The sequence below is a fragment of the Bombyx mandarina genome, chromosome 19 (genome assembly GCF_030267445.1).
Source record: "Bombyx mandarina strain Sakado chromosome 19, ASM3026744v2".
Taxonomy (NCBI): domain Eukaryota; kingdom Metazoa; phylum Arthropoda; class Insecta; order Lepidoptera; family Bombycidae; genus Bombyx; species Bombyx mandarina.
Genome location: NC_143225.1, coordinates 8,423,357 through 8,447,733, shown reverse-complemented (window position 1 = coordinate 8,447,733; position 24,377 = coordinate 8,423,357). Strand labels below are relative to the sequence as shown.

Sequence of the window (24,377 nt, the reverse complement as noted above, 5' to 3'; positions counted from 1 at the left end):
CTACTTTTATTAACGTTGTGTAGGTTGGTAAAGATGCTGTGCAGAAATGTACAAAATACTATCAAATTTTACATTAGACAAACATGAACACATTGCAGGAACACATTGCAGGGCTGTCAGCGAACCGCCAACTACATGTTTTTAACCCACCCAAGCATAAAAGTTCCAACATCTTGTTATTTGGTGTCTTACGCCATCAACCGCTTTTAATCTATTATACGACGACAATCAGCAATTTCGCATCGTTCAATTTATACAGTACGTAGCGTAATTAATTGAATACTAAGACTAAATTTCATAATATGGCTGTATAGCAACCGAAACGCCACGCCGCGGCGCCGGCTGCACCGGTAGCCGCACCTGACCGCACGCTGCGACCAATCAGGGGCTCTCGTTGTCGGCTCCAAGCGCGACTCAAAGAGTAGTGAGCGAGGGGTTTCCCTATTAGCACGCCGCACGCGCGCCTTTCATTTTTACTTTTATTACCATTATCCATTTAAAGTATAACAAATTACAAATAAAATTTATGGTGTCATTAAAATGAAAATTTATGGGCAACTTTTTTTTTTTGCTGCCTTGATGTGTGGACGAGCTCACAGCCCACCTGGTGTTAAGTGGTAACTGGAACCCATAGACATCTACAACGTAAATGCGCCACACACCTTGAGATATCAGCTGACCTTAGGTCTCAATATAGTTACAGCCGCTGCCCCGTCCTTCAAACCGAAACGCATTACTGCTTCACGGCAGAAATAGGCGGGGCGGTGGTACCTACCCGTGCGGACTCACAAGAGGTCCTACCACCAGTAATTACGCAAATTATAATTTTGCGGGTTTGATTTTTATTACACGATGTTATTCCTTCACCGTGGAAGTCAATCGTGAACAATTGTTAAGTACGTATTTCATTAGAAAAATTGGTACCCGCCTGCGGGATTCGAACACCGTTGCATCCAAGTAATAGTGTTCTGTGATACGAATGCACCGGACGTCTTATTATTTAGGCCACGACGACTTCTTTCTTTCTACTGGAAATGACTTTTTGGTAGGAACGCGAGGAGCGAATTGTATGAAATGTTTTTTTTTGTAACAACGGTGGTTTTTTAACTATTTAGTATCTGTGAAAGTGCACAAAATGTGTGAAAATGAAAAAAGGCGCAAGACGCAGCATTTCAGAATCTTTCAAAAAGTCTAATTGAAAAGTTTCATTAAATAACCACCAATTTACTGAGATTATATTTTATCCCGTATAATTTCTATTCATTTAATTTTATCTCGATTGATTAATGTCTCAAATTAATTAACTTCATTTCATTTCACTCCAAATAATTTTCTTAATACAGAATAGTATACACAACAGATGAAGCTGTAGAGTGGGATACCATCGCCTTTTAGTTGGAAAAATGGCTAATAAACTGACCGCGTTTGAAGTTTTGAAGTAAATTAAAGCCCGCGAATTACCAACTATGGAGGATCAAGTTGTTAAACTTAAAAACTTTATAGATTTTTGTTCGTTTGTATTCTCTCATTATTACCTACTCACTACTCAGTTATTACCAATACACACTGTGTAGTTACTACATAGTAGCGACTATATACAATTTATTCGAAATACTACAAAACGCACTATACATTTTTATTGAAAAAAAATGAATAATTCTCAAAGCTCTGATTTCTTTGACGAAAGTAGTGATATATCGTGTGGTAGCACGAAGTTGATATCGGTACTGTTTTGAAGATGCATATTTTATGTATGCGTGTATACTTTTGTTTTCAAAAAACTCTTATTTTAGGATGAAGTTGATGATGGTTTATCTCATGACGACTTAATATCCAAAACAAAATTTGCTCTGAGCGGTGGCTTCCGAAAAGAATTGAAGAAACCTACTTTTTATAATTATATCTTATCACTGTTAGATGATTGTGGAAAATGCATTTCTCAAGTAAGAACTTAGTAAACTATTTAACTATGTAAACAGCTGGTTAGTCTTGAACCAGAAGCTCTCAGAGAAGTCATCAAAATGTTAATACGCTTCTTTTCTTAATTTCAGAGCCTCGATCTTATAATTAGTACTTTATCAGAAACAACTATAGCAGTTGACGTACTTGTTGAACATTTGATGGATGCTGTCTCCATACTACAAATGCTATCAGAATGCATTAAAACAGTTATTGAGGTAGCAGTAATGTCATGTTGCAGAATACAAAATTTTCCAACGGCCACTAGCCGCATTCTAATGATTGTATTTATGCATTGTAGGGACAGGTTAGTTTGATATTGTTTTAAACTATATTGATCTTGTTTTATTGCCTCTGAAGACACTAGCATCTACCTATCCGAGGAATAAAAAACATGATGTAATGTAGCCTTAAAAATAAATAGAACTTAATGGTGGATTTTATAACTAATTTGTATAGGGTTAACATGCAAAATCACAAGCAGTGGTTGAGAATAAATTTACTAAGATGTAAGCCGGTGGAAATATTTAACTTAGACAAACATTATGGATGTGATTTTATTCCATCCTATTTCCAACAAACTCCTCTTTTCATACAGCATATGACTAGTAGGCACTTTGTGTTTGGCAAAATTCACAAGCATAATAAAGCCACATCTGTGAACGGTGGGAACTATAGATTCATTTCATTCCCAGTCTTTTAATAATTACATACATAAAATACAGTTTGTTGCAAAACAGTATGTAGACCAAAAAAAATACAACAACAACATTACACATGAAATCGAAATTATAGGGAGTAACATTTATTGAATCTTAGTTGTGATGCTTAGTGATTATTATTAGATAATGTTTCTGGTTTTTTTACCTCTAAATTATTGAGAGTTCACATCAGGCAGGCTGCTGGTCAGAAAATTGTGGGTTAAATCCATACAGAGAATGATAAGAAGACATTCTTTGCCGAACCCACATAATGTGGTGTAAAGACCAAAGAAGAGATTTTGTTTACTCCATTTATAACTTTTATTAAATTTTAGTCTACCTTTCAATTAAATAAATAACTAAGAAATTTGAAATTAAATTAATAATAAAAATCCACATTTATAATTTGAGTCTGAATTGATTCTGTGGCAAATAATTTGAATTTGAATTGATTCTGTGAATTATTCTTGCAGTGAAGAATTATATGGGAACATGCTTAAAAATGTTGAAAATCAACTGAAAGATTTATTCCGTGCCTGTCATGAACTGCAGTTAACATATTTGATGGTGTTTGAAAAAAATTATGCATTTGACCTTACTGAGAGAGAGCACTTGCTTATTCTTTTTGATGGTAAGTTAAATCAACATTTAATTTTACTGGTGGTAGGACCTCTAGTGAGTCCGCACGGTTAGATACCATCACCTTGCCTATCTCTACAGTGAAGCAGTAATGCCTTTCGGTTTGAAGAGTGGGGCAGCCATTGTAACTATACTGAGACCTTAGAACTTATATCTCAAGATGGGTGGCGCATTTACGTGGTAGATTTCTATGGGCTCCAGTAACCACTTAACTCCAGGTGAACTGTGAGCTCACTAATTCACTCATCTAAGCAATAAAAAAAAAATAAAAAAAAAATGTGCCAATTTGTTTATGTTATACACATGAGAAGAAGTATATAACTTAAAAATTTAAAGGTAGAAAAAACAATCTTCAATTACAATTAGCATAATTTCATTCATTTATATAATTTTCTTTCATAGCTTTAGAAATTAATTTGAAGATTGGAGAATTGGTCCAGACATTAGACATTAAGACAATGGCTGAACAATGGAAAGGATTGATAGCAGTATATGAAAAATACTCAAATGCTTTAATTGATACGAATATTTTTAACGATTGTACTGCAGTTCTATGTGGTATGATAGAAAACAATTTGAAAACAGCTCTGCAGGTGATTAATTTTTAGATTATTACTAAACATTGTTATTAATTATTAGGGCAACCATTGTAACTATACTGAGATCTTAGAACTCATATCTCGAGGTGGGTGGCGGCATTCACGTTGTAGATGTCTACGGACTCCAGTAACCACTTAACTCCAGGTGAACTGTGAGCTCACTAATCCAGTCATCTAAGCAATAAAAAAAAAAACATTACACTGATTGAGTATTTATGAAATTGTATTATTTCAGTCTTTCATAACCACATCTCATTTTCAAGTTGCTGGTGGAAGGACGTTTTGTAAGCCCACACAGATAGGTGCCACCACCCTGCCTATTTCTGCTGTCAGGGTGAGGTAGCTGCTAGACTGTTAGAGCTGAGACCTTAGAACTCTTGTCTTAAGTTAGGTGGCGACATTTCCGCGGACGTCTCACCTTCCGAGCGACGCAGGTGCTCACGGGACACGGCTGTTTCGGTCGCTACCTGCACCTCGTCGCCCGGAGGGAGCCGACGCCGAAGTGCCACCATTGCAGTGGCTGCAACGAGGACACGGCGGAGCACACGCTCGCGTGCTGCCCCGCTTTCGCGGAGCAGCGCCGCGTCCTCGTTGCAAAAATAGGACCGGACTTGTCGCTTCCGACCGTCGTGGCCGCGATGCTCGGCAACGATGAGTCCTGGCAGGCGATGCTCGACTTCTGCGAGTCCACCATCTCGCAGAAGGAGGCGGCGGAACGGGAGAGGGAGAACTCTTCCTCCCTCTCGGCGCCGTGCCGCCGCCGTCGAGCCGGGGGTCGGAGGAGGGCGTTTGTCCAGCTCCGGCCCCTATGAGGAGGCAGTCTCCTCCCGGTGATGGTCACGGGGCGACCTAAGGGGGCTGAGACTGCGCCGCACGCTACCGTCACTCTAGCGCGCTGGCACCAGGAGGACGGGACGACGCGTCGGCGGCTGCGGACTGCGATACGGTCCGCATTTTCGTCGTCGCTGTCGTCGCCGAACATACTGTGGAAGAGCAACCCGGTCGGCGGTGTGTCGCGTTCCGACCCGGCAGGCTGGTTCTGGCCCAGCGGGGTATCCCGGAACACCAGCGGCATCGCCCGGGCGGCCTGAAGGGCCGCCGTACCGCGGAGACTGACGTCGTTGGTCGTCGACTATCGCCTCGACGACCCGTCGGTCGGGCGTCCTCGGGGTGGCGCCGCGTGTCTGGTTGTAGTGTTGACCGCGGGAACCCCCCTACTCTGACCGGGTTTTGACCCCGGACGGAGATCGGACGCCGGGTGTAAGAGTGCAGGGGAGTCGTTTAGTGGGTGGGCCCTAAATTCCTTGGGCCCGCGGTCTGCTCTCAACACCTGCAGATCGTAGAGTCTCACATACCCCGCGCGCCCCCTAGGCGCGGGGACCTCGTAGGAGGTTCGACCCTCGGCCCGGAAAAAAAAAAAAAAAAAAAAGGTTGCGACATTTGTGTTGTTAATGTCTATCCGGTAACCACTTAACACCATTTGGGCCCTGAGTTCGTCCACCTATCTAACAAAAAAAATAAAAAATTATTTATTTTTTTAAAAGATACTAATTCAATTGAGAACATACACAACAAAATACAATAAAATTCTGAAGTAAAATTTTAATTCAGCTGTCTGTAATGTTATAAAAATTAGGCGACTAGGTACAATGTTCAGGAAAGCATTCTATAGTCGGAACCATTTCGATAAAGCGGCACGACACGAGAACCCTCTCATTGTGGCCGCCTCATTGTGGTAACTACATAGCCGAGACGAAATGGTAAACCATTCACTAACGATGTTTTTAGGTACCTCAAGCACCGGTAATCGTTCTTGTCGAACTTATCGCTTGCGACGAAGGGCTCGCCGAGTAAACTAAGCTATAGACACAGCCCACTGAGTTTCTCGCCGGATCATCTCAGTGGGTCGCGTTTCCGATCCGGCGGTAAATTCTGCGAAGCACTGCTCTTGCTAGGGTTAGCGTTAGAACCATCATCAGGCTTGAGCCCCGTGAGCTCACGTACTAGCCCGGTGACGCTGACATGGTCTCTAGACCATCAGCTTAGGTAGGGAAAAAAATAGAACATTAACGATACAATCTAATTGTTAAAAATTATTTTATGTTCCAGGCAAATCAAGATGAAAAATCAATTCTAAGACCGCTCAAAGTAACCGGTTTCACTCTAAAGATCTTAATTAAGATATGCATAATTTTTAGGCTTGCTTCAGTTAAAAAACACCAACATTTAGTCGATCTACTTATTTTTATAGTTATGTAAGTTCAATCTAAATTTATAATAGTAATACGTATCTTTTATTTTCAAGCTATAAATTAATATTATATAAGGTAAAGTGAAAATATAATATGATCAGTGTTTGCCGCCAAGCATTGCCCCGAAGAGTAGTATGTCAAAACGTATACATACACCCTTTCCCCGCTACACGATATCATTAAGCTATCATTTTTCACAGAGGCCTTAATTAAAAATGTTATTTCAGGAACTGTAATACAAGCAGTGAGAATTCTGAAAGAGACAACAACACAATAAATACTTATGTGTTGAATCCATCAGAGACTCTTTTAAATGAACTCATGCTGGATGAAAATTTTAACAATGTATGTATGCTTAAACATTTTTTTTTTTAAATAAAAGTACACTTACAGTCTACTTAAATTTCTTCTTCTTCTTGCGTCGATAATCCTCAATGCTAAAAGGGTCGTGGCCTCCTCGAATAACTTTCTCCTTAATTATCCTACGCCACTCCTGCTTATCCTCGGGTCTGTGGATAGCAGCATAGATAGATAGATACTTAAAATCAAGCATTGTTCTAATGAATTATGTAGAGCCATTCATCAGTGAAATGTTCTAAGAATACACATTGAATACAAACCATTTCAAGGTTGTCAATCAGTGAAACTGCAAAATATTAGCCAGGATAATGTGGGATAAAAAAAATGTTTAAGCTATTGCATAGATTTTATCGCGGGCCTTGAGCGCGGCTTGAGAGCGGAATCATGAAATTCCGTAACGAAAAAAACCTTACACCCCTCACTCCGCCTACCATGTAGCTCGCGTTCAACACATTCACACGTTGCGCTTGTGTAGTGTTTGTGAATAAGCGCGTGGCGTGACGTCACACTGCATGCGCATCATGAAAAGTCTGCCCATCTCTCTCTCGCACGGTCTAGCTTATGATTGTGAAGGGGACAGTTAAGGCTTTGCTTTTATTAATGTTTAATATAGCGTGGTCTTGTTTTATTATTGTTTTAATATTAAATTATCATTGTATAATTATAATTGCATAAGTTGATAAAAAATACTATGCAATAGCTTTGCCGCGGCAGTTCCCGAGTGCCACACGTTTTTTTTTTCCGTGTATGTACGATGCCTATATTTTAGTTTAAAACCAATACAGATATAAATTCTTACTATAGGTTCGGCTTATTCTGAAAACGTTAAATAATAATGAAACCTATGATTTCAGCATTGCAATTTTTCTTTTGCAATCTCATTTTATGTAAATTCTTCATTTATATTATAACACCGTTAGTCTTACCCGGTTACTTATATATTCCTAAAATAAAATACTTAGACGTTTTCTCATTTTTAACCAAGTTCAAAAAAGAGGTTCTTAGTTTTAATGTATATTTTTGTTTGTTTTGTGAAAACTCTGACATTTATAGACTTTCTATTTATTGAATCACACCATTATTATGATTACAGACCATTCTCAACTGCAATATAGAAAATTTACTCCGAGAATGCAAACTATCGGGCTTCGTGTCACTACTGATGTATCTAATGAAAACGATAGTACATAAAAAAAACACGAAAATCTCGAAGAAGAGAATCATCGAATGCGTATATTGTTTTCTTCCTTACTGTGAGTATAATGCATACTCCGATTATAACTACTCTTACGGTTTAATATTATTTCCGATATTTCGAATACTTGTCTAGTTTTTTTATTTTTATTGCTTAGATGGGTGGACGAGCTCACAGTCCACTTGGTGTTAAGTGGTTACTGGAGCCCATATACATCCACAACGTAAATGCGCCACCCACCTTGAAATATAAGTTCTAAGGTCTCAAGTATAGTTACAACGGCTGCCCCATCCTTCAAACCGAAACGCATTACTGCTTCACGGCAGAAATAGGCAGGGTGGCGGTACCCACCCGCGCGGAATCACAAGAGGTCCTACCACCAGTAAAAATATATGTAATAATAAATCACCATTTTATCTTTATGCTATTTATCATTCAAGTTAAAATAATGGGGAAATAAATAATTAAATTTGTCAGAAATGCTTTTAAAAACGAATTCACGTTATAAAACACACTCGAAATGTCGGAAATACTAAATTGGTTTGCAGTAAATATATAAATAAATAGTATAAACGGTTAAGTGACGAAAAGCTATATTCATTCTAACCAATCACAATATCGGGAGGCTAGTACCGATACAGTCCGTGATTAATTCAAATTACTGTTTTTTTTAATAAATATCAATGATTCAATTTTACAGACAAAGTTATATTACTTTCCACATTACATTTAAATATATTTTGTAAAATTAAAACAGGTTTTTTTTTTGTTATGATTGGTCATTTTTTTTAGGTCAAACAATCGTAAAGCACAGTCGGAGCACGTACGAAGACTTGTTGGTGAAAATGACAGCGTTAATAATGATTATGGATAATGAAGAATTCGATTTCTTAGAGAGACGTATGCTTGAAGCAATACTCAGTACAGAATGTTTTAGTGCATTGTTTTCGTCCAACCTCTGGAGTTTAATGGCAAGGTAAAATTTAAATTTGTAAGTGTCTATGATGTTTCGAATGTAATGTGATACTCAGCCTGCTGGCGTATCTGGGTAGGAGAGATAGAGAGTGAGAGAGAGAGTCAGCTGTAGTTGTAAAAGGCGACTGAGGGAGTTGCCGGTGAAGGGGCAGCAGCGTTCTCTGAGTATTATCCATCGTCAGGTTTGAGCCCCGTGAGCTCACCTACTAGTTAAGGTTACGTTGAAATGGTATCTCAAGACCATCAGCTTAAGTAGGAAAAAAAAAAGAGTATTATACCACTGCGGTCGGCAATAGGTATTTACTAATTGTAGGGAACGCTATGAACCCGAGTATTCGCCATACTCGTGGCCACTAAGCATTATATATGGTAATACCTGTTATATACCAGTATAATACAAGTGTGCTTAGTGCGAGTTTTTTAACGTTCTCGATAGCGTAAAAGTTAGCTCATATTTGTATGGAATGGGATCATTTTCGTACGTTAGCCGCTAGGGGCGCTGTTCCAACTGCGTACAAAATTGGGTTAACTTTTACGCTATCGAGAACGTTAAGAAACTCGTACTAAGCACACTGAAGTAAATTATTAACCTTATTTTCCTTTTTCTCATGACTCAAGGTGAGCAGCCATTCTTCTTTACGTCAGGGTTAAAGTAGATATTAAGACTAGAGATTAAGATTCCAGATAATGAAAGTTACAACTACATACTATATATACTATAGTAACCGGCAAACTTCTTGAGCAAATGACCTTGACTGCGCAGAACCGAATTTTAGATCACTTTGGTGGTGAGGGTGAGGCGCGACGGCAGGGGAATCGTATCGAGCGCGTTATTGGTAGAATCTGGTAGATCAGTCGAACCTTGCGTCCCGCACCGCGCCTTCGTTCCGCTTACTCCCAAAAGTACGCTTGCGTACAGTGGAAAGTCTATCGTTATTAATCGTTAAGTTATTTGTTATGATTACTTGTGGACTTTGTTGCCATTGCTATTTGTTGAGTGTTTGTTGATTTTTTATAAAACATACACTATGCCACGACAAACCAGTGTAGTATTCAAAAGAAAGGGTAGAAAAATTGTGTACGACGTATATTGCTTCATTATAAAACAGGGGAAGAATGATATGGAAAAATTAAAACAGACTTCGGAAGTAACAAAACCATCAGTGAGTACTGTTAGGTGCATTATTAAGGAAGCTAAAGGCTCTGGCTTGCTCGCCGTGTTTCGGACTCCGGGTAAGAAAAGATCAGGGAAGAAGAAAGTTACCGGAATGGATAGTTTCATCAATCTGTAATAAAAAGATGTAATCATAATAACTACATAACAAGCAGCGAAACTCCGTATCGTAGAAAGGCTTCGAAAAATTTAAAGAAGATATAAATTTTAATGGCTCGGAATGAAGCTTACGACGTATTATAAAAGAGCTAGGCTTTAGATGGAAAAAAAGAACAGAAAATAATCGGAAGCTGGTAATTGAAAAAAGTAGCATTCGATTACTACGAATCGAATATCTTCAAAAAATAATTAATTATAGACAAAAAAGAAGACCGAATCGACCGAGTTGTAAACTACACCGATGAGCCCTATGTCGACTAATCACGATGATAGCGACTCGGGTGATGAAAACAGTGATGATGATGATGGTCAAGATGTCAAGAAAAAAAAATTACAAATACCAGCTTCGCTTCAACTGAACCAAGACCTGGCAACAGCTCTAGTTTTGACTTAATAGAAGGAATATCTATTTTACCCCAAGATTAAATTATTACAATTATTAACCTATATGTTTTGTTGATGTTCTAATAAATATATAAATAAATACATATGTTGATTTTAATAATTTAATAGCATTATGACGCAGAGTAAGTAATGTTTTTGCACGTGAGTGTACCATGCGCGAACTTACCCCCACTACGTCAACAAATGCTCAAGAAGTTTGCCGGCTATTATACCTATGTGTAAAACTATAAAATAACGTTAAGGTAATTGACGTTCTTTCAGAATAGTCCCTGGACAATTGCTGTTGAATCAAATCGTCTCTCTGTGTGAAATACACGAAAAACTGCAGTCCAACATATTGTTTTTATATTCGCCACAAAGAATACATTTGAGTATCACTATTCGAAATTTATTTGAGGCTATGAATAATGAAGATAAGTTGAAACTGTACAAACAATTTAGTGCACAAAATGAAAAAAATGTAAGGATATTGGCAGTTTTAGGTGTTGAAAATTTACCTACGACGCTCCGAAGTAAGGTCGAGGACGATGTTCTAGATAAAGTGATGGAAATTCAAAAAGATATTGATAATGGAACTGGCCTTGTTGATGTCGACAAATTGGTAAGATTTTTTATAATTTAAATTTTAATTTACTCTAAAATTAATATTCGAAAACGAATACTAATTTTGATTAACGAAATTAGACCATTATTTTATTCATGTTGAATCACCAATATATGTAAAAAAAATAGTTATTATTTCCTATTCATCCAATTTAAATCACAATCATTTTCATTTTACAGATTAGTACAATGAATCTGGCGGCAACGTGTACACACAAAATTGATAGAAGGATATTGGAATTTATTACAAGAGGTTGGGAGAGAGTTTGTCCTGAAAATAACAATATTTTACAATCTAAATTGAATACAGGATCCTTGTGGTACTTACAGTATTTAGAGGCGTTGATGTCAATGACGTCCACCGAAAGTTTATCAAGATATCAAAGTTCTTTGACAGGAAAGGTACAAATTGTCCATTGTTATTGAAGTAGTTAGAAGAAGAAGTAGAAGAAGTTTGTAGTCGTCGTGGCCTAACGGATAAGACATCCGGTGCATTCGTGTTGAAGCGATGCACCGGTGTTCGAATCCCGCAGGCGGGTACCAATTTTTCTAATGAAATACGTACTCAACAAATGTTCACGATTGACTTCCACGGTGAAGGAATAACATCGTGTAATAAAAATGAAACCCGCTAAATTATAATTTGCGTAATTACTGGTGGTAGGACCCCTTGTGAGTCCGCGCGGGTAGGTACCACCAACCTGCCTATTTCTGCCGTGAAGCAGTAATGCGTTTCGGTTTGAAGGGTGGGGCAGCCGTTGTAACTATACTTGAGACCTTAGAACTTGTATCCCAAGGTGGGTGGCGCATTTAAGTTGTGGATGTCTATGGGCTCCAGTAACTACTTAACACCAGGAGGGCTGTGAGTTCGTTCACACATCTAAGCAATAAATAAAAAAAATCACTCTCGTTTCATGAAAATTTCATTTCTGAATGTTAATTTATCTTCTCTCTCCTGACACATCAGAACGCCGCCGCGCCGTATTAATATAACTAGAGATTTATCAGCTTGTTGCTAACCTGACTTTAGTCTTCGTGGCCTGAAGGATAAGACGTCCGTATGTAGCGATGCAACGGTGTTCGAATCCCACAGGCGGGTACCAATTTTGTAGACGTCTATGGGTCACTTAACAACCAGGTGGGCTGTGAGCTCGTCCACCCATCTAAGAAATAAAAAAGGGTATCCTATAGCCTATCTGCTGACCGCCAAAATTGTAGTTTCTGCATAAATAGCCCTAAACCACTCAATTTATTTGGGAATTTCCAAAATAACAGTAAACTTATTTTAAATGTTTACAATGTAAAACTCCCCTACTTTCCTTACAATTTAAAACTTAATAACTCTTGAATAAAAATGGGCACTACAAAACAGCCTGTATAGGGTTTTGAACAATTCTGAAGGTATAACAAAAGTGAAACAATGAGTAAAAAATGGCGATTGAGTTGCCTAATTTTTTTAAATTATTACTTCCGTTAAAATACAATATATTTTTTTCCAGATCCTTCATGCAGTCTCAGGTTTAATAGAAACTAATAATGAAGAATATCAAATATTATTGATCGATTTCATGTGTCATTTAGCATCAGTCGATATTCAAGATGATTATAAATTTATAGAAAACATTCTAGAAAAATTTAGAGCATTGTTAAAAGATTCAACTATAGCAAAAATAGCTCTTAAAAAATTACAACATATGAAAAATAACAAGAATGTTGATAGAATTTTAAGAAAATTAATCAGAGAGGATCCTTGTTTGGGAGATCTGTTAAAAAAAATCGACATTACTTTAACTGAAAAAGATGATCACATTTTGCTAACCAACAATGTTACGTTCCATCATAAATGCGTACAGAATACTGATGTTCTTTTAAAAAGCTCAAAAAAAACGTGTAGCGGTAATTTCGATTTAGCGGACATGGACACGATGTTTGAAAACGAAAGTGAATCTCAGCCGGTGTGTAAAAAAGCTAAATTGAACTATAGCGAAGCGGATGTAATTATTTCAAGATTAGAAAACGACGTTTCAGCTCTTTGTAGCATAAAAAAGAACCTTTTCACTAGACATCAACTAGCCGAAATAAAAAACATTTGTGATAAATTGCAAAATATACTAGAATGTTGATTGATTTCGCCGTTTCATTTTAAATTAGTTCGTGTATAAATGTTGAACAGCTTGACAGTACGAAAAATAAAAATCACGCATTTTCCGAATTTGAATTTGGAATTATCTTCTTTAAAATTTAAACTTTTAATGACACCAAAACCAGCCAGATACAAATAGTAGGTATAGCCAAATATATTTTATTACAAGTCCATACATACTATAATGCGAAAAGACTTTTTCCCCAACCTATTATTAAATAATAAATAAAACAAAAAATATTTCCACATTTATATTTATTGTTGTGTTAAAAAAAAACTATACAAATAAGTGAATGACAATAATAATAATAACCATAAGTCTAGGTCGATGTTACACGCACAAATTGCTCATTTGAATGAAACGAAAGCAAAGAACCAAGGCGGTGTAACATCGGCCTTGGAATACACTAAAATATTTAATTGATACTCGGAGGTAATAAGACCATAGTTAAGTGTCGAAATAGTATCAATAAACATCAGTCACACTTGAAATATGACATTAAACGCCGATACCACCTACGCATTTATTGTACAGTGGTACAATACCGCAATCCGCTAACAATTCAAGGTGTAAAGTAGTAACCATTACTAGATAACATCTAATTTAAACGTACTAACTTTCATTCTTTCACTTAACATCTAATCGTCTTATCGATCTTTTCGTAACATTGTGATGTTTGATGGTTTTTGATAAAATATTAGCTACCTAATCTTAAAAGAATATTGCCATGACAGTGACAGATGTGGCGAACTGCTGTTCCCGTGTAAAGCGTAAGCCTAAAGCAGATTTATACAGCTAAAACTTAATAACGTAAAATATAAAATAAATAATACAAGGAAAATATAATTAAAATCGTGTTGGAATCAATTGTCTTATAGGAAAAAATACTAAAAACCGTTTCACAGACAACTTCTATTAACGTTGAATGATGAACACACATCAAATATTTATTTATAAATCGTTCATATCCAAATTCGTGCTTCTATTCACAGTGCAACAGTAACAGCGTGTCAACGAGTAATTAGCATCCACGCAAGGGCGGTGGGGTTATTGTGTATAATAGGATTATGGAAAAAAATAATGCAATTTTCCGCCTTTTTTGTATTTCCACATATTTTTTCAACTGCTGAATACTCGTTCTCATACTGTAATATTTTTGTGACATAAAATGCAAAATTCAATCTACCCCTAATCCCAAAGTGGTCAAGTCTTTTTTTTTTTTTTGTGCGAATAATTTGCATTTTTACTGTGTCCCGGCAAACATTTTATGTGTGTAAAATCTCATAAATTTGTTTTTCGATTGGAATGCTGGTGTCACTGTAATTCAATATATTATGTAATGTCCTCAGATCAAAAAACTAAGACGTTTTAAATTAAAGCTTACACTGAAGACATACAACTCATTACTAAAATATTTTTCTTTTCAGACAACAGAAAGTCAAAGAATTGCTTCTTGTTTCTTGATCTGAGGTACGTACGTTCTGTTAACCATTTTTAGAAGAACTACTTAGCTTCTACATCTGTTTTATAATAAGACAAAATCGTAAAGTAAGAAACTGATTTCGTTTATTTACTGAAATTCTTTTGAAGTTCTTCATGTAAAATTACAGTGCGTCAGTATTTAATTAAAACAAGATACCTACTATAATAAAACAAAAATAATGCACCACTATTTTTAATTACCGCATAATAGTAATTACGCTTTATCTATTTTGGACATGTCCATGATTAAAACGATTGAAAAATCGTTATAGTTAAAATAATCCGATCAAAAAGCAATGGATAACGTTGATTTGTTTACACCCTCAACTACGGTCCATATGAACACTTCGTTCATAAATCACGCGGCGCACTCAGGTGACCACAATTTGATGAAGGATTTTTGAAAACTTATAACAGATTTGTCATCCTACGGTGAATACATCCTAAATAAATATTTACAGCCTGTCCCCTTTCCTGCATAACCTGCATTTACACTCGGTAATTAAAAACTAGCGGTGTTCATTGTCAAAACTAAGTAGTTATTGTATATTTTCGTCAACATTCTCTGGCGTCTTATAATGTTTTGCAATAAAATAAATGACATGAAAAAAATATACTTGTGATTTTAAATAACAATCAAGGATAAATGAAATCTTTAAAATTCTTATTTAGGCCAATTAACTTAGTATTATTAGATGGTTCATATTAAATTGCACTACCATATCAAATTATTATTTATTATATGTGGCAACATTATATTTTTACTTAAATAATTAAAGTCTTGGCACGAATAAATAAAAGTTTTTTTTTGTTGTTGTTGGAAATTATGAAAATTAATCTGGTGTCGTTGAGCATCATAAGTATATATTTCGATAACATAAGGCCGAGGGGCAAAACTGACACGAATACTAAACAAGTTGACTTTCATCCGATAGCACACGAGAAGGTTATACACAGCGTTAAATAATATCTAATTACTAAACATCAGAACGTTTAATATGTATACAAAATTCAGTTCTTTATTTGGCTTCAATCACCAATGCCGTTACGTCTACAATAAACATGGTACACGAAGCTGAGAAATACCCGATCGGTTTTCTCGAAACACAAATGTTCGTGTCGTGCATTATCTCGCACGACATTAGTACAAATCCCTGCCGAGCCTAAAGTTCCTTCTGAACACGCGATACATCGCACTACGCTCATAGCGTCCCTACACACGCCCGCGCAACCTACACTCCGACCGATTCGGAACCGACAAATATTAGAAATAACAAAATACACGTGCTTCGTTTGCATTAAAACATGATTGGTAATCCTCAAGACGAGAACAGAAAACAATTGTTGATTTTTTTGGAACACTCGACTATTTTATGAATGATAATGAGCATGTGTATAGTGATTATAAAGTGAACGATTTATGCTAATTTTTTAATAGCATTATGTCAAAGGTATAGTCGAAACGAAGGTTTTTGAAATTGACCTGCGCTGCGATCCAGTGGCGTCCATTGTCGCATCGATATAAGTTCGAAGGCATCCGTATTTCTGTTAAGTTCATTCACCCTTAAATTCGTTCATGGAAATTTAGCATCATACCGGCCATCTTGGTTGTATAATTAAAATTCCAACTTATTTAGAAAAAGAAAAAAAACTAATTGCAGTGGCGGCACACAAACGAGGGTAGTGTTATATCTTCAGCAAAAAAAAAACAAATATACAAGCCTCACAATAAACTTTTGTAAATGTATACAAATAAGACGGCTTATATATTTATATATCTCAGGTATTCATTGTTTACCGAATTTCATCAAATTAGAGAATCGGATAATTTGATAGCTCCGTGACAAAAATGAACTGGATGATGGAAAATGGTCTCGTGATTTTTGATTTGTCGACGATGCGAATTGAAGGGTTGATGTTGTACACACAGCATTGCGGTGCGGGCCGGTGCGGGCGCGGTGCGGGCGAGCTAGGCGGCGCGGTGCGCGTGCGGACAGCGCTGCAGCTCGGGCGGCACGTGGTACAGCGCCGCACCCTGCACGCCGAACGGTGCCTGCAAACAACGAACCACGGTTATTATCTATACATATAAATAAAATTGGGTTGTCTGTTTGTAATATTGAAATTACTACTTTTTACTACATGCATATGAATATATTATTACATATAATACGGTACATACACCAAAATAACATTTTTTACAATTTTAGTCTGTCTGTCTGTTTGTTCCGGCTAATCTCTGGAACGGCCGGACCGATTCTGACGAGACTTTCACTGATATGTAGCTGATGATATATTCCTTATATAACTCAGGCTACTTTTTTTTAGACTAGCTTCGCCCCGTTGCGTCACCTGCGGTACGATAATGTTTCCGAAGCGAAACGAGGGCGGGTCGCTAGTCTCAAATAACATTACTTTCTAATAATACTAAATTTCCGTAAAATCGATAACATAGCTTTGATATGATGCACGTACTGACAAACAAGGATATAAAAGTGGTTGATTGAAATTTAAATGTATTTTATCTTATAAACATTTTGTCTTTTATCTTTTAAATATTCAAAAGAATATAACAGACTTATAATAATCACACTGTTCATCTCATCTTGTTACGTTGGAAGATTTAACACAAACCTTCAACTACTAAATTATCCAAATTAACCAAAGAATATAATAAATAATTTTAGATGTATTGCCGAGCGTAGCAAGGGTTAAAATAAATTTAAAATACTAAAATACTCGATAAATGATGTAATGGATTTTTAGAGATATGCAGCTATGTAGAGTTAGGAAGAGGTCGACCGAAGAAGACACGGATGGAGTGTGTGAATGACGATATGAGAAAGAGAGGAGTGAGTGTTAAGATGACGGCTGATAGAAGAGAATGGAAGAGAAAAATTAGCTGTGCCGACCCCACCTAGTGGGATAGTGGAGAAAAAAGAAAAATAAGCTATTAAAACAATAATATCTAATCGGTGTGCTTACATAATGCGAGTGTGCGTGTCGATGGGGCGGCAGGGAAGGCCTGGCTCAGTAGGTGGACGCCTCCTTGTACTCCGAGTTGTCCATGGTGAAGAAGTCTTCGAGCTTCCACTGCAGGGTCTCGAAGGTGGGCCGTTTGAGGGGATCCTTGTGCCAACACTCCAGCATGATCTCGTAGAGGGCCGGCAGACAATTCTGCGGGCACGGCATGCGGTACCCGTGTTCCACTTGGTGTAGTACTTCAGCATTGGTCATGCCTAAAACAAACATTCGTTAATAAGCAATTTCTGTAATTTTGAACTTTTTTTTTTCTTTGTCGTATAACTTTTGTCAGTGCGATCGTGGTCGTCATATTAATTTTTTTAATTTAAATTAAGGTATAATAAATAAAATTCATGAAAAAATACAAATACAAAATACAAAAAAAATACAAAATACATTAACATGTTCACCGATGAATTCGTCTTGCATATTATAGGGCATTATTTCCTCAACCAAACATTACAAATACTCTACAACCAAATGCTCAAGATTGAAACTAGTCGGTCGAATAGAGCAGGAAAAAATATATGCATAATACTACAGATAAACAAACGATGGGAGAAATAAACATCTTGAGGGAGCCGAATTCACACTATTTTCTAAATATTTACCAGATATACAAATCTTATAGTCTAGATAATTATGGAGTAAGCGGTGCACTTGTTTCGAGGGTTTGTTTCTGAAGTACCGATGGTTATATTCACAAATCGCAACTAGTTTTGTTGATGACCCTGCCTTATGAGCATACCTGGGTAAGGGGTCCGGCCGTACGTGACGAGCTCAGTAAGCAGGATTCCAAACGACCAGACGTCAGATTTGATTGAAAACTTGCTGTAGTTCGCCGCTTCGGGTGCTGTCCATTTTATAGGGAACCTTGCACCCACGCGAGCTTCGTATTCGTCTTCCTGTGGGCAATGTGGGATAAATGTTAAGAGATTTGTTTGGTGTGGCAGTTATGGTAGCAATAACTTTTTTCTTTTTCTTAAATGGGTGGACGAGCTCACAGCCCACCTGGTGTTAAATGGTTACTGGAGCCCACAGACATCTACAACGTAAATGCGCCACCCACCTTGAGATGTAAGTTCTAAAGGTCTAAAGTATAGTTACAACGGCTGCCCCACCCTTCAAACCGAAACGCATTACTGCTTCACGGCAGAAATGGGCAGGGTGGTGGTACCTACCCGCGCGGACTCACAAGAGGTCCTACCACCAGTAAAAAAACGTTGTGACATATGCTCCGGTAACCACTTAACAGGAGGAAGGAGGGTTAGTTCAAACCGATCTATGTAATGATTATAAAAAATATGACAGCGTCTCGTGTTGCCAATCTATCATGCGTTTGAGATTTGAAGGAAGCCGTTCTTCCACTACACCTAAGATTTCGAACTTACTTTTCAAAATTACTACTTTTTATTGAGATGTTTAGTTATGGCATCGATTTATTAATGACGTTTTGAATTAATTATAATACATTTGGAAAGATTTATTGAACTTCATTCGTCTCTGTTTCATTAAATTATATCTAGTTAATATTTTAAAACAATTATTCGCGATATCTTGATTATTTTTCAATATTCAAAATGAAAGTACTGCTAGAGAAACATTCAAAGTTATATTTGTAAAATTTTAAAATGGCATTTCATAGCATGTGTGCAACTTCATATTGTATTATTATCCTTACACATAATATTGCAATGTTGGAATTAATTGTAATTAGATATTATTATTTTTTAATTGATGTTTATGATATGAATGATTGACGTCAGAGCTTGCTGATTCATTAGAACCGTGTTAGTCAAAATGATAATTCATTGAACATTCTTCATAGCGGTCGATTAAAGATAATCATTACGAAATACATAACATGCCATTTGATTGTAATGCCAACACGCCATTTAATTGTAGTGAGTGCTAATAAATATAGGCTAATAAACCTATATATTTTTTCTATAGATTTGATGAAATAAACTAAAAGCTATTATGTTTGAGACACAGTGTAATGCAAACGAGCATCGTAAAACAATTTTTATTATTAAATTTCGTTCACTTTACGTAAAACAAAAATATGTTGTTTGCAGACCGTACGTCTTTTTTGTTGTTGTTGTTGTTATGAATTCACTACGTATTCAATCGGTCTTCGTCGAGACTTTTTTTTAGAGTTACACGTTTGAGTCATACAAGTTAGCCGAAGCGAGCGAGGAAAAGCCACAAACGGCTGGTTTGCGGTCGGTCTTCATTTGCTTTCTTGTTTATTTTTAGCACCTCACTTCTTTAAACTTCCTTTGTATACGTGTACGTGTGTAAATGTGTACGGTTTTACAGGAAATTCGATTTAACGTGTGAACGTAATTAAACGAATGAGGCGGCACTCAATTATTTTGGTGTTTCGTTCCTTTCAATATCAAAATTGACTTGCAAACGTGAGAGTTGGTGTGGAATGCAATAAAAAATACAGCCTCATTTCTCGCAGGTATTTGGTAATTTATTTTTATTTTTTATTGCTTAGATTGGTGGACGAGCTCACAGCCCACCCGGTGTTAAGTGGTTACTGGAGCCCATATACACTTACAAGGTGAATGTGCAACCCACCTTAAGATATAAGTTCTAAAGTCTCAAGTATAGTTACAACGGCTGCCCCACCATTCAAGCCGAAACGCATTACTGTTTCACGGCAGAAGTACCTACCCTGGTACTTATGACCCATCTGGTCGGACCCGCCGTGAGCTCTTTAAAAGTTTAATGTTGAAATTATCAAGCCGCGTCTGGTTTCAAACTGACATATGACAGCGACTCACTTTGATCAGTCTGGCCAGTCCGAAGTCGGCGATCTTGACGATGTTACCGTCGCCCACGAGAACGTTTCTGGCCGCGAGGTCTCGGTGGATGTAGTTCTGCGATTCTAGATACGCCATGCCGGCCGCTATCTGGGCTGCCATGTCGATCAGCTGCTGCAGTTTCAGACCGCGACCTTTACCTAAAGTGACGTAAGACGTAATACATTAACGAGACGCACTATGGAAAGCGAGATAGTAAACTGCCGGCCTGACTTGGAACTATGACAAGGAACAAGCGCAAGACAGGGTGAAGTTTTTATTTTTTATTGCTTAGATTGCTTGCTTAGATCAGCGGTAGGGGAACCGGGGTAAATTACCCCAAATGGGGTAAAATGAAATTTTGGGGGGTAAAAATGAAAAAGTATATATTGAAGTGAAACTTCTTTAGAATCGTTAAATTATTAGTTATTGTTTTCTTTTCAAAATTATCATGGGGGCTATAATATGAAAGATACTAAAAAGAAGCGATATTTTTTTGTTCTTCGCCATCAACTTACACAAAATATTTTAGGGTAATAATTAAAAAAGTTCCCCGACCGCTGGCTTAGATGGTTGGACGAGCTCACAGCCCACTTTAAATTATTACTGGAGCCCATAGACAGTTACAACGCAAATGCGCCACCCACCTTGAGATTTTATACGTTCTAAGGTCTCAGTATAGGTACAACGGCTGCCCCACCCTTCAAGCCGAAACGCGTTACTGCTTCACTGCAGAAATAAGCCGGGTGGTGGTACCTGCCCGTGCGGACTCACATGAGGTCTTACCACCAGTAAAAAAGTGGAGACAGCTTGTGAGGGCCTTTTGTACCAGCGGGAATACTACCTAGGACTAGGACTGGGACTACTACTAAGACATTACAAAAAACAAATCTCGGTTGACAACGCCTCAGCTTTAACTCAACTAATATTTCGGTGTGACTTCGATTGATTCATTCGTTGAGGAGCATGACGCATATACATACATAACTAAAGATTTTAAAGGTAAAAGTTGAAAGCATATTTTTATGCCTTTGTTTTCTATTTTCAGACTAAACGTTTCAATGACGCTAATTTGAATGTTCTCAGAGCGAAACTCAAAACGTATTTTTTTTCAACATAAACTAATTCATAAGCGACGTTCTCTCACACATCCGTATATAACAATGGCGTCTGCGGCAGGATGAACAGTCATTGTCACGGGCTCAAAACGGCGATTCTCCGTAATCGAAATTATCAAAGAGGGTTTTATAACACGAATCATAATGACAGAACAAAGAAGGACCTGGCGCCGGTGAAGATACAAATTTAATTACGAACAGAGATTTTAATCGAAGGACCCGTTAAAGATATGTGAGAATTCAGAAACGGTACATGCACATTGAATGCCAATTCGTTATGAAATATGGAGGGCGGTATGCGTTAACGTCACGTTTTCCTTATGCAAAAAAATTAATACTAATATTATAAAGCTGAAGAGTTTGTTTGTTTGAACGCGCTAATCTCAGGAACTACTGGTCCGATTTGAAAAATTCTTTCAGTGTTAGATAGCCCATTTATTGAGGAAGGCTATAATATAACATCACGCTAAGACCAATACAAGTGGAGCACCAATAAATAATGTTTCAAAATAGGGATTTAAATAGCTCCTTAACATTCTATAGTTCAAAAATATTTTCACTTTCTACGTAAATGAAGTGAGGGGTAAAATTTAACGTTTTGTCAATTCCAAGCGGACGGAGTCGCGGACAAAAGCTAGTATAAAAATAAATTTGCTTCATTCAAAATTGAGTCTAAACTAAGTGGTCATAGAGGCGTTTTTTTTTTAAATTTGAAAACGTTTCGCAACATCTACACGAACAGTAGCGTAATAATTACCTTGTAAATAATCCAATAAAGAACCGTGTTTCATGAGTTCGGTGATTATGTAGATAGGCTCTTCAAGAGTACACACAGCGTATAACTGTATTAGTTTGTTGTGCCTCAGCTTCTTCATGATTTGCGCTTCAGCGAGGAAATCCTTTGGGTCCATTGTGCCGGATTTGAGAGTTTTCACCGCGACCGGAGTCGTGTTGTTCCACAATCCTTCCCATACTTCTCCGAATTGACCGTGGCCCAGTTTCCGAACAAACTTCAATGATGCACGATCGATTTCCCATTGATCACGTGTTCTGTGAGACAGGCCTTCTGTCACCGGTTTCTCGATCTGCAAATTATATTGCACGTTTCAAACTACAAAAAACAAATAGCGTGGACTGACAACTATTCACTAACTAACTAAGTCAGTGGGAGTAAAGTAAATAAAAAAATTTAAAGGACATATTCCCTAAGTTACTTAGATTTGCATTAACAATTATTGTTAATAATATTGTATACTTGAGACCTTAGAACTTATATCTCAAGGTGGGTGGCGGATTTACGTTGTAGATGTCTACGGGCTACAGTAACCACTTAACACCAGGTGGGCTGTGAGCTCGTCCACCCAACTAAGCAATAAAAAAAAGGCGTCACAATGTTGTCTTTCATGTAAAGTTACGATTGTACAACAATGTGTGATGATATATTTTTTTAATAATGTATCATATAAATTTAAGCTTTATCTATACTAATATTATAAAGAGGAAAGATTTGTTTGTTTGTTTGTTTCGAATAGGCTCCGAAACTACTGGACCGATTTGAAAAATTATTTTTCCATTAGAAGCCGACATTGTCCCTGATGAACATAGGCTACTTTTTTATTTTTATTTTTTGGTTTCATGTGTGTTTTAATGTTTCCGAAGCGAAGCGAGGGCGGGTCGCTAGTTATAACATAAATACAAACAACCTTGACTAAGAGTAGAATACGAGGCGGTTGGCCAACCCCACGTGGGGTCTACGGACCGTCGAGGCGGTTTACCCGGTCTTTTATGACTGGGTGAATCGTGGCCGAGGACGCCTCACCTTCCGTCTGGTGCAGGTGCTGACTGGGCACGGATGCTTTGGAAAGTACCTGCACCGGATAGGAGCTGAGCCGACGACGAGGTGCCACCATTGTGGACACGACCTGGACACGGCGGAGCATACGCTCGCTGTCTGCCCCGCTTGGGAGGTGCAGCGCCGTGTCCTTGTCGCAAAGATAGGACCAGACTTGTCGCTGCCTGGCGTCGTGGCGTCGATGCTTGGCGGCGACGAGTCTTGGAAGGCTATGCTCGACTTCTGCGAGTGCACCATCTCGCAGAAGGAGGCGGCGGGGCGAGTGAGGCAAAGCTCTCCTCACTACGCAGAAACCCGCCGCCGCCGAGCAGGGGGTCGGGACCGGGGTCCCGTCCGTAACCCGGCCCCCTAAGAGCTTCGGGCTCCACCCGCTTTGTGCGGGGAGGAGCTTAGGCGTGGGGCAGCGTGGTAGGTCGCGTTCCCCCGACCGCTCCGGGGGAAGGTGTAGCGCGGCGCTATCAATCGGGCTCTTGGCCCGTCGACCGAGGGAACCGGCGGTCATGTTGCTGGCGGCCGCCGGTCCGGCGTCTGGGGGACGGCGGGATGGATGTAATGTGCTTTGCGTAAACCCTGTCCCGCCGTCTCAATAACTCCGACTGGGTTCCCACCCGGTCCGGGGTAGGGCGCCGGCTGTGAGCGGCAGGAGTTTTTTAGTGAGGTTCGACTCCCACATACCCCACCTGCCGTGCGGGTGGGGATCCGGCGATTTTCTCCTGTGGAAAAAAAAAAAAAAAAAAAAAGAGTAGAATACTGGATAGAGATGTCAGACTTCGTACGTCCTACACCAATATCAGATACTCTTTAAAAATAACATCTGACGAATACATTCCAAATAACGTGTTCTAATAGAGCCGTTATATTGTAAAGTATCAAAAGATGACGATAAATATTGAATTTACGTGGAACAATAGCTCGTTAAAATA

General features: G+C 38.1%; 2 protein-coding genes across 4 annotated transcripts in view; one reads left to right on the top strand and one right to left on the bottom strand.

The window, feature by feature from the left end:
- The first annotated feature begins 1,138 nt into the window (after positions 1–1,138).
- On the top strand, positions 1,139–13,148 carry LOC114252786 (FIGNL1-interacting regulator of recombination and mitosis). Of its 2 annotated transcripts, none has more exons than XM_089735289.1 (12): positions 1,139–1,724; positions 1,801–1,943; positions 2,052–2,266; positions 3,134–3,291; positions 3,702–3,892; positions 6,008–6,153; positions 6,378–6,495; positions 7,604–7,763; positions 8,498–8,681; positions 10,680–11,019; positions 11,202–11,423; positions 12,521–13,148. In XM_089735289.1, the coding sequence occupies exons 3-12, from the start codon at positions 2,121–2,123 to the stop codon at positions 13,142–13,144; spliced, it is 2,289 nt and encodes a 762-aa protein (XP_089591415.1). In that variant the 5' UTR covers positions 1,139–1,724; positions 1,801–1,943; positions 2,052–2,120; the 3' UTR covers positions 13,145–13,148. The 2 variants fall into 2 exon arrangements, with proteins under 2 accessions (XP_089591415.1, XP_089591414.1); XM_089735288.1 differs by having other exon boundaries at positions 1,794–1,943.
- Positions 13,149–13,402: 254 nt separating this feature from the next.
- Positions 13,403–24,377, bottom strand: part of Src42A (Tyrosine-protein kinase Src42A) — a 59,195-nt gene continuing 48,220 nt past the window's right edge. For both annotated transcript variants that reach the window (XM_028187611.2, XM_028187609.2), the window contains exons 4-8: positions 22,360–22,687; positions 20,467–20,645; positions 18,420–18,576; positions 17,633–17,886; positions 13,403–16,700 (exon numbers count right to left, since the gene is read on the bottom strand). In XM_028187611.2, the coding sequence (XP_028043412.1) occupies positions 17,678–17,886; positions 18,420–18,576; positions 20,467–20,645; positions 22,360–22,687 (873 nt within the window). In that variant the 3' untranslated portion in view covers positions 13,403–16,700; positions 17,633–17,677. The remainder of the gene's footprint in view (positions 16,701–17,632; positions 17,887–18,419; positions 18,577–20,466; positions 20,646–22,359; positions 22,688–24,377) is intronic.

What these genes read in the sequence shown, in the direction of transcription:
- LOC114252786 (XM_089735288.1), top strand. Translation starts at nt 1,650, where the DNA reads ATGAATAATTCTCAAAGCTCTGATTTCTTTGACGAAAGTAGTGATATA. An exon ending in ATTTGAAAACAGCTCTGCAG is followed by an intron (nt 3,893 to 6,007) that starts GTGATTAATTTT and finishes TTTATGTTCCAG; the next exon opens with GCAAATCAAGATGAAAAATC. An exon ending in AAAGTTCTTTGACAGGAAAG is followed by an intron (nt 11,424 to 12,520) that starts GTACAAATTGTC and finishes ATTTTTTTCCAG; the next exon opens with ATCCTTCATGCAGTCTCAGG.